The sequence below is a fragment of the Aristolochia californica genome, unplaced genomic scaffold, assembly GCF_029961685.1.
Source record: "Aristolochia californica isolate CCGP_79_NKW_82.1479 unplaced genomic scaffold, dmAriCali1.0.hap1 SCAF_6, whole genome shotgun sequence".
Lineage (NCBI taxonomy): Eukaryota > Viridiplantae > Streptophyta > Magnoliopsida > Piperales > Aristolochiaceae > Aristolochia > Aristolochia californica.
The window spans coordinates 35,057,429-35,068,667 of NW_027182257.1; the positions used below are offsets into that span (position 1 = coordinate 35,057,429).

Genomic DNA, 11,239 nt, shown 5'->3' on the forward strand with positions numbered 1-11,239 from the left:
GCTAGAAATTTGGTGGGTGATGCCAAAAGGGTCTGCCTTTTAGCTTTCCCGGTGAGGGATAGGGTTGCGATCGATTGATTCATCATCAGAAAGAAGAAAACAAGGGGCTCTGAAGACCTAGCGGACTCCTTTGGTTCTTTAGTTTTTTCTTCTTTAGCTTCTTCTTCTTCTTCTCAGGTGCTCTCCCTATTTTCCCCTTTTATTATTGTTTTTTTCTTTGGTTGCCTATCTTTCCTTTCTTTCTACTGTTTCATCTCCTAGGTTTCAATACACTGGGATCTCGTAGCTGGTCTCTGCAAGAAAAGATAGGCAAGAAATAGAAAAAGAAGAAAAGAATTCTGCTAATTGCAGTATGGATCCTTTACCAGCATCAGCGCATGGCCACTCTCTTCCACCTCCTTTTCACACCAGAGATCTACAGCACCACCTTCATCTCCAACATCAACATCACCAGCAGCAACAGCAGCAGAATTCCGAAGAGGAACATAGTGGAAGCCCCGGACTGAATCGGGGAAGGAAGAGGGACAGAAATGGAAGAAACGGTTGCAACAACGATGATGAGAGTAAAGAAGCAGGCTCCGCCTCCGGCGAAGGCGAGATAACGAGAAGACCGCGAGGCCGGCCTGCCGGCTCTAAGAACAAGCCCAAACCACCGATTATCATCACGCGGGATAGCGCCAACGCTCTCCGTGCCCATGTGATGGAGATCGCTAATGGGTGTGACGTCGGCGAGAGCGTCGCCACCTTTGCTCGTCGGCGCCAGCGGGGTGTCTGCATTTTGAGCGGGAGCGGAACCGTCACGAATGTCACATTAAGACAGCCGGCAGCCCCTGGTGCAATTGTCACCTTACATGGGAGGTTTGAAATCCTATCCCTTTCTGGGTCCTTCTTACCCCCGCCGGCTCCACCCGCCGCGACGGGATTGACGATATACTTGGCTGGGGGACAAGGTCAGGTGGTTGGAGGAAGTGTCGTAGGAGCCTTAGTGGCATCAGGTCCAGTTGTAATAATGGCAGCCACTTTCGGTAACGCAGCATACGAAAGGCTGCCCTTAGAAGACGAAGAGCCACTATCAATCTCCGGCGGAGGCCCACTTGGCTCTCCCGGTGGGGGTTTAGTTAGTCCACAGCATCAACAGCAACAGCAGCAGCAGCAGCAGCTCTTGCCGGACCCCAACACGCCTCTTTTTCATAGCTTACCTCCCAACCTTCTTAACTCCTGTCAGTTACCTCACGACGCTTATTGGGCGGGTGCGGGCCGCCCTCCCTACTGAAGGAGTGCAAAAACTTAGATGCGAATGTTGCAACTAGATCACTGGACGCTCACAGAGACGGACCTAACTGGAAATGGAGTTTGGACAGAAGGGGGAGATTTGATCACACGGGTTCTTGTTTTATTTCCATTTTCTTCTTCTTGTTTTTGTTCTTAATCCACTGATTCTTCAGCTTGTTGATTGAAGAAGCATGTACAAATCCATGGGTTCTTCGTGAATCTCATTACATAACAGAGCTTCTGCGAGCTACCCAACCGCGAAAGAAGAAAGCGAATGAAACATCCATGGCTTTTCTTTCTTTCTCTTCTTCTTGTTTCAGCTCTGGTAACTTTGATAATTTATTCCTGCAAATTTGATAATTCCGCAAGCTTTTATGTTGTGCCTCCCCGAGACTCCTCATGCCTTAATTTGTACAAGTCTTGTTTAATTCCGTCGTATGAACAATAAAATACCATCAAAGTTAAAAAATAGTTTGTCGAAAAAAAATTTCTTCTAATTTATAAACACAGGAGAAGAATTATCGAGGGGGTTTCTTCACAGATACTCAGGCCAGCTCCACCATCGCTCTTTCCAATCGATCTCCATCCCTTGCTGTCAATTACGAAACCATCATCACGCCCACCCATCTGTACCCATTTCATGAAACCACTTGAAAGAAAGGCAGAGAAGAGAAAGGAGATGCAGATAAGAAGGAGACAGCTAGCTTCTGCAAAGCTTACCAACATATGTACAAGTTCAGAATCGCTCAAAAACCGTTTCAAAGTGGGACTTGGCAAGATGTCGCCATGGAAAGGTATGGGCTTTAGTTCTTTTCCCAATTGGGGTTTTGTATGGAGACATGAATGCAGTCTGTCTTACACGTGCAATGCTCTGAACAAGTTCCTTTTCGAGGCGGCACTGCCATAAAAAGGCAACAGATGCAAAGACAAAGGCCTCCCGAGCGTTAAAGTTCCTACCTTCCGCTCTGCAAATAATGGAGGAGGTTTCAATTTCAAATGAAGGTGAGTTCATTCTCGGTACTTTCCAGCAACAGAAACAGAAAATATTCTTTAAAAGTTGTCAAGACATTACTTCTATGAAAGATTTGATGCAGTCTCAGCCTCTTTTGCTTCAGTTCCCTTTCGATTTTCTCCCATCCTAATCTATCAGCTAACTCTCTCCCCTCTCTTTTTTTCTTCTTTTTGTTGCTTCATTCTCGAGACGCACCCACAATGGTATCTGCTGGACGGTCTTGTCCGAATATGAAAGTTTTCTGTTCAGTTACCTCCCTACCTCGCTTTCACTTTCATTCGAAGAGCTGCTCGTATGTTTTGTTACTGTACATAATGTCTGAAAGTTTGTTGGAATTCCTCTTCTCGATATTGCCATATTTAGTGTTGATCCAACAAGACCATTTCCACTCAAAACGCTGCATATATCTTCGTCTTCTCTCGCTTCAAAATTAACAGTGTCTTCGTTCTGGTTGTGCTTTCTCTTTCCATCATGCTTACATTATATTCCTTTTCGTTTTTTGCCGAACATGGGAAGGCATGATACAAAAATATAAACAGCTTTTACCCTTCTGATCCATCCAGCTCTTTCTGAATACGTTAACTTTCTCTCAGACCTCCTACCAGTTGACCGGTTAATAGCTACTCTAGGATCAAGCAGACGATGGGAATCTTTTGTAGTGTCTGTAAGTTCCCCGAATAAATCAATACTTCACCACAGAAGTGATTTCATCGCTTGAGATACCTAGAATAAATCAAATGGAAAGACGAAATCGTTTCCTTTGTTTCATTTCATAAACCGCAATGTAGTATCAATCACAAAGCTGGAGATGGTGATGCTAGATGTCCAACTTTTAATTTGTTGCCAAACAACGCCTAAATAGGCTGCCAAAAGCTCACATTGATGATAGTCTTACACTTGACCTTACTGTTATTGAGACCAATACCGAACAGTTATCTTCCTTCATTTACTGAAGTAATGTAATAAATAGTAGCCTTAATGAGACCACTTCACGTGAAACTTGTATGAGCTTCAGCTGCTTCCTCTTCCTGCAGTCTTTTTAGTATCACCACTTAAAACCCTCTTTTCCCATGCTAACAGAAGATGCAGATGAGTACAAACACAGTTGATCGAATTTCCTACTTACTGATCGTTATTTCTTTGTTCCAGTACTTTACTGGGTAGGCTTTGATATTAGCAGTCTGAGATCCAGTGAACAGTTCAAATCTCTACTAGCATCAAGTTTGTATTTTGAGATAAACAGTCAGAAAGCATCAACTATTTTCAGTCAGGTAAGGCTTATTATGTAGTCGCTGTTGACAAACAAATTAACATAAAATCATGCATGAACTGATCAGAATTTTGTGAAATGCTTTGACAATGTGAAGTGTTTGTCAATGGTTAGAGTTGATCTTCCTGTGGAAATCGGAACGAAAAAAAAAAAAAAACTCATTAAATGTCTACGAAAGAAAGAGAAACGTTGTGGTGCTGCTGTGATTATCAACTTCATTTTTACGGGTTTTAAGCAACAATATTATTTTATACCAAACTCTTTCCTAAATGAAGATGTGTTGATAAAGACAATCAAGGGCATTTAGTGGAGAGTCATGCATGATTCTTCCTAGTTAGCACTCATCCCTCTCCGTTGCATTTCTGTAATTCAATTAATCAAACACCCAGATCAGTACCACCTTAATCTCTTTGACCTTCTTATATTTTTTTTATTCAACGACATAAAGCATCCAAAGTTTTGATTGTTGAGTAGAATAAGAAGAAAATAAAATAAAATACAAATCAAAGCAAATTGAGAAACTTATTGGATAAGGGTCTTACCAACAACTTTGAAGTCTTGCTAGAATTTTTTGAAGATTGGACGCCCCCAGTTCTTTTTCTTAGTTTTTGTTTATAAATTGTGTGGGCTGATGGGACCAAATTTGTTGTCTCTTCGTTTGTAGATTCTGTTGTTAGATGTGTCTGTTAGGCATATTAATAAGATATTCGGGTATCTTTCCTACCTATAATTCCTGTTTCATAGTGGTGCATCCATGGCTTCTTATTCATGGGTGCAATTTCCTTCTCTCACCTCAGAAAAGGAATCTGTGTGTGTGTGTGTGTTACCGTTTTCCATGTTGCAGAGACAAAGAAATTCACTCAAACATGGTGCCCCTCGACATTTTTATTTCCATTTCACAAAAAGTAAGGTGCAATTGAGAAGCAAAATGTTGGTCCATCAATTACACAACCTTTCGCTAAATTAAAATTAAGACTATTTTCAACCATGCATTTAAGTTGTAGAATAATATAGGTTTATGTCATTAGGTTCAATGAGGAATAAACCTATAGGAGAGGCGAATAGGTTTGTTAACTTTGCTACTAGTTTTTTACTCCGTTTGAATTTTACTCTTAATTTTGAGTGTGTTCACAATGTTGATTTCAATTCAACGTGTAAAGTTAATTTGAAGAAAAAAAATGTGCAAAACAAACATTCAAATTCACAAAGAACACAATCCTCTTTTGGATTTCTAGTCCACTGCTAAGGTGTTCTACACCTTGGAACTCTACTACATTAAGGTTGGTAAATGACACCTTAATGTTGCCCTACGTGCTCAAGAGAGGGGTGAATTGAGAATTACAATTATAAAAATCTTAAGGCGTGGAATATAAAATCATGCAGACATGCAAATTAAAGCATGGAAAATTCACACACCACAATAATTGACACAAAATATTTTGTTATCGATGTTCCCCTATTGGTATCCACCATTGAAGAACCCATGCTTCAAAAATTCCACTAATAAAGCTCTATTAGTTGGAATTTACATAAAAGAGATTGCGGCTCTCATTAAGCTACTTGTAGCTAAAATACACGATTTACAAAAAAATCTCCCCAAGAGTTTGGTTAGATTCTAGCTCAAGCTAGACCCTTTTTATCTAGATTCAATCAGGTTCTAGATGAACCTATCTAAAAAAAAGGGTAAAAACTTACACCCTTATCAATTGGAGAAAAACCTTCTCCTTTGAGAGATCCAAACATCTAGCCTTTGTAGCACAATGAATGATGTTGTAGCTTGTCTAATGTGTATGCAATGGAGAGGATACGAGAAAAGAGAAAAGATTTTTCCAAGGTTTGGCTCACTCTTTCTAAAAAAAATGCACTTTGGAAAAATTTGCAAAGGATTGAGAGTAAATTCTTATGGATATACTATAAAGGCTCATTAACTTTTTAATGAGAGGTTTGGTGGGGTATTTATCAGTTTCCTAAGTCAAACTAGCCATTTTTTGTCCATTTGCAAATTTTTGAGTTTACATTGATCGATCGATGTAAAGTGGATGATTGATCAATCGAGTGAGTATTTTTCTCTTAGAATATGATTTATTGAGTGATGATATGATCGATCAATATCTTTCAAATTGGTCTGTCATTTTAAGTTGATCGGCCAATATCCGTAGTATGATTCATCAATGAGAATTCACTCTAGTGGAACATTGCAGGTATGATCGATTAATGACCTTGCTATGATCGATTATGCTTTATATCCCTGATAGACAAATTTTTATATAATCGATCATTCTCAAAGGTTGATCGATCAATCAATATGAATTTGCTTTGTCTGGATAGTATTGATCGATGAGTCCAAATGGGTTGATCGATCACACTTTGTCACACATAATGGCCATGTTATGGATGATTGATCAATTGACCTTAGTTGATCAATCATGCTTTATATTTTTGGCTTGTGCACTTCTGGTTAATTAATTATTGACAGATGTTGATCGATCATTTCAATGTCATTTCATCGAATTGTCTTTTAAAGCATGAGAATAAATAATCCTAAGTGATTCTAAAATGTATAAAATATATGTGAAAACATGTTTGAATATAAAATATGTCCTAAAACTCCAAGTTGGCACTGTGCCTCAAGTTTTGGAAAGAGTGAACTGTTCTCTTAGATAGATTGAGTTTTTAACATTTCTCAGTGATTCCTAAAACTCTAGTCTTTAATTTTCTTCATCTTCTGAGTGTGTTTCTTCAAGAGTTCTTAACTTTCCATGAGGCATGAGGTCTTCAGAAGCTTGTAACGAGTCAATGCTTAGACCTTGAAGTTGATATTTTTTGAAGGAAAAAATATCTGAAATACGAGATTTACAATTGCCAACTCTATTAAATTTTCTTTTCTTCGAAATCAAGAAGGGAGTTAACACTTGGTCAACAATCTCCCCCTTTTTTATGATAACAAAACCTAATGTTGAAAAATTAAAAATTACAACATCCCTTGTGAAAAATTGAAAATGGCTCCCCCTTAATCTATGCTTATCTTATTTTACATTTTAAGTTCAATTTGTAATTTTTATTGTGTCGAATGGGTCTAATTCTTTTTCTCCCTTTTTTTTGTCATACTCAAAGAGATATAGAAAAACACACATGAGTAGGAAAAAGTGGCTCAAAGGCCTTTTCATATATAATTTCAAATTTACAAAGAGTCAAGTAAATACAAGTGCTCAAAAGTAGATACAGATATTATAAGCAAATGTAAATACAAGGGAGTCAAAAAAAAGATAAGTGTCAGAAAGCAACTAGGAAGGTTGTGCAGAATGACTACTAAAGGCCTCTAGCATACTCTCGAGCCTCTATGGACTGGCACAAATCTTGATTTGGCGCATCTTTAGCTGCTCTTGCATAGCAAGAATGGCTTCTTGTGTGGCCCGAACATTGTCCATTGCATCATCGTTTGTGGAGGTGGAAGCTTCTTCAGTGGTCCATCTCCTCTTCGCGAACTCAAACTGGTCAACTTGAAGTTCGAGGCTCATCTCATCTCTGGAGCCGACGGCTTGTAGTGCTACCTTTTTTTTTATCTCTTCCTTTCGCACCCATTGACCTTGCCACTTTGGGAAGCCATACTCCCCAATCTTGGTCTCACCGATTGACATCTTCCTCATCATGTCAATGTTTCTTCACCGGTGAGGCCTTTTAGCCCATCTGGCTTCTCAAGAGTGGGGTGAATTGAGATTTACAAGTTTAAAATTAAACTTAGGTATTGAATATTGTTGGAATATTTGTTTGTATCGATCGGACCAGTCCTTGTATAAGATCCGTGGGGTTAATTTCTTGTTAGTTTCGAGCCTTTTAGCTTACTGGTTTCAACATTGTATCAGAGCATTTTGGTCCCGAGTTCGAATCCCGCTCCCACCGAATTTATCATTGGTTTTTCCAGGAATTTGTCCCGGGTTTTTTCGATGAATTTGTCCACGGGTTTTCCCCGTGCGGGGGAGTGTTGGAATATTTGTTTGTATCGACCGGGCCAATCCTTGTATAAGATCCATGGGGTTGCTTTCCTATTAGGTTCGAGCCTTTTAGTGCACTGGTTTCAACAAATGTTGTTACAATGTGGAACCCACCATGGTTGCACGAGCTGGTGGGATCCACCATGAGGACGTGAGCAGCCAAAAGGAGTCATCACACAAGCTGACATGAGTTTGAAGATAAAAAGCACAAGTTGGATTGAGTTGGAAGATTTGAATATCAAGTGGTACCCTCAAAGATACCATGAGCTGGTATCCTTATCTCATGAGCTGGAAGATCAAGTGGGATCCACCAAGATAAAGCACGAGCTAGCATCTTTAGCCAATGATCAAGTCCTTATAGAAGAGTTAGAGTTTGAGTTATGTTAGACTTCTAAATTATGTTGAGTTATCTTATCATGATAAACTTATCTTTAAGAGTTAGAGTTGGAATGTAATTAGGAGAACAAAGTTAATTATACATGGCCTCTATCACTCTAGTACTATAAATAGAGGAGCTTGTACTTAGAATTAAATCATAGAAGGAAGTTGTTCTCCCTCTTCTCTCTCGTGTAGAGTTCCCTTCTTGCTTAAACTCTTTCTTCTTTTTTTCTTCTTATCTCTTCTTTACCTGAGAGCTCTCTCTCTCCTTCTTTTTCTTTTTCTCTCTCTCACCTTGCTTGAGATATTAGTAATGGGGTCCTAAATTCAAGATGGTATCAGAGCATCAAATTTAGGATCTCCACATCAAAGGAATGCTCTAAGAAGGTATGATCAAAGCTGCTCATAGAAGGCCTTTATGAAGCAAGATTGAAGGTCATGAGATAAGTTTTTTTTTGTTTCTGATATTATTGATTTATGCTACTGGTTTTCGAATATTAGAAGATTTTTTAGAGATATTTTATGAATGTCTTCATCTTATGAGATTAGGGAAATATATGCATCTTAGATTAGAAGAAGTTACCAAAGCCGTTTTGTCGCTTTGGAAATGTTTTTGACCGAGACCAATTTATATTGAGATTTTTACATAAAAATTTATAATTTAGTGGGAACAAGATTCCCTAATAAAGAAGATTGGTATTGAGCCTATTATGAGTGATTATTCATTAAATTTCAGAAATATGATTACTTAGATTTTATGCTAAGCCTCTCCATTAACCAAGTTAGTTAAAGACCTCAACTTGGTTTTTTTTATTAGTATTTGATTGGAGAATTTTTTAAATTGAATTACCTATTATGGCTGAAGAAAACATGAATCACAAGAGTGATATACTCAGAATTACTACTATACCCTTCTGAGGGGTATCAAATTTCATGAGCTGGTCCACATCGGTTCATCAGTTTCTTATAAAAAAGACCTCCTTGGTCACCTCACCAACCATGGACCACCTATTGATGAAGAGGATATTTTTTATAATAAGTGGTTAAAAAATGATACTTTGGTTATTAATTGGCTTATCAACAACATGGAAGAACATGTCACCAACAATGTTATTCATCTTGATACGGCTAAACAAATTTGGGAGACATGTGCTAAGCTGTATTCTAGCTCTGACAACTTACATAGGCCATATGATATTCTCCAAAGAATGTTTACCTCTAAACAAGGAGAAAATATCCATGAATATTTGGCTCGCTTTAGAGGTTTTCTTCAAGAATGGAAAATAGCTCAGCCTCCCTCCACGGATGTCTTTGTCCAAGACAAATAGAAAGAAGCCTTAGTCATTGCCATATGCCTTGCAAACATTAAATTGTATCTTGAAGTTGGTAAAACTCAACTTCTTAGTGCTTCTGCCATTCCCACTTTTGATGATGTATGTGCCACATTACTCCATATTTCAGACACTTCTTCTTCTACTACTTAAGTATCATTAGATATGTACTTTGAGAATAGGGGATCATCATCTGACCGCGGTCGAGGCCGTGGCAGACATTATAGAGGAGGACGAGGAAGAGTAGGAAGGAATGGGTATGTTAGAACCCATGGGAAGGAATGCATTAGGTGTTGGAGATATGGCCACACTATAGATATGTGCTACACCAAGAAATACAACTATTGTGGAAGATATGGCCACACTATAGAGATATGTTATAAAGTCCATGGCAAACCTGAATGGACAAAGGTGAATCAAGCCTTAGTAAGTGATACAAAGGCGGATCAGGCTACTACATCAATAAAAACGAAAAATCTTACCGATGATGAGTATGATTTATTCCAGAAAATGAAAACACTGATGGGTTCTGCTCCAAGTTCCTCCTCAACTGTTGTTACCACTACCGCTTCAGGTATGTTATTTTCTTCCTCTTCATCTTGGATAATTGACTCAGAGGCTTCCGAGCATCTCATAGGTAACAAAAATCTACTACACTCAGTTTCTCCTTGTCTCTCACATAAATTTGTTATCATAGTTGACGGTTCTCAAACTAAAGTTCTAGGGAAAGGGTCCACTTTTGTTACACCATCACGTCCGCTCACAGATATTTTGTTTGTTCCTACTTTTCCATTGAATATTTTATTTGTTAATCAACTCACAAAATTGCTCCATCACCTTATCACCCACTTCTTGTGTGTTTCAGGATCTTACAACGCAGCAGGTGATTGGTGGAGGTCATGAACAAGGGGGTCTCTACTACCTGGATGTACCTAAAATAAATAATTTTTCAACCAGTGAAACTAAGACAAGTCTATGGCACAATCAGTTGGGACATCCATCTGCACGATCTCTTCATCGTCTTTTTCCTACTCTTAAAGATGGGTAAGAGTTAAATTGTGAAGTTTGTCAACTGAGCAAACACCAAAGGACTACATACTCCCCTCGTTCAGAAATTAAAAGTATTACTCTTTTTTCATTGATTCATACAGATGTATGGGGACCTTTGAGTGTCTCAAATATTTCCCAAGTCAAGTACTTTATTACATTTATTGATGATTTTACTCGTACCATATGGTTATTTCTTTTTAAGGAACGTTTTGAAATACCATCCACTTTTAAATCATTTCATGCTATGGTACTCATTCAGTTTGGTAAGAAAATCAAAGTACTTTGGCCTGATAATGCCAAAGAATATACTTCCAAAGACCTTGACTCCTTTTGTGAAGAAAATGATATTATCCTACAAACATCATGTACCTACACTCAACAAAATGGTGTAGCAGAACGGAAGAACCGTCATCTTCTTGAGGTAGCTCATAGTTTACTATATACCATGAAAGTTCCACACTTTTATTGGCCACATGTCATCCTTACTGCATATTTTCTTATAAATATGCTACCCTCTTCTATTCTAGGTAATAAATCCCCATACACGTTATTGTTGCCACATGACGATCCTTTTTCACTTCCATTGAAAGTCTTCGGTTGTCAATGTTTTGTTCATATTAACTCCCCACAACACAGTAAACTTGATCCCAAATCTATCAAGTTTATCTTTGTAGGATACTCTCACACACAAAAGGGCTATGTTTGCTACAATCCCACTCTTCAACGTTTACTTGTGTCCAGGGATGCCACTTTTTTTTAAGACTCTCCATATTATTTTGACAATGCTCCTCGAGTTTTATCTTCAGTACCAAATTCTCCTCGACCGATTATGCCCTATGCTACGGAAAATGCTCAACCCCCAAACACACTGGCTGACACCACTTGCCGAATTTACGGATGCCACTGAGGTAAGTCCCTCTTCTCATGTTGTTTT

The 11,239-nt window shown here is 38.5% G+C and overlaps 1 protein-coding gene across 1 annotated transcript; it reads left to right on the forward strand.

The window, feature by feature from the left end:
- The first annotated feature begins 352 nt into the window (after nucleotides 1-352).
- LOC137934611 (AT-hook motif nuclear-localized protein 22-like) lies at nucleotides 353-1,371 on the forward strand. The gene has a single exon (XM_068779051.1). It carries the CDS (start codon nucleotides 353-355, stop codon nucleotides 1,271-1,273), a length of 921 nt encoding a protein of 306 aa, XP_068635152.1. The 3' UTR covers nucleotides 1,274-1,371.
- The last annotated feature ends 9,868 nt before the right edge of the window (nucleotides 1,372-11,239 follow it).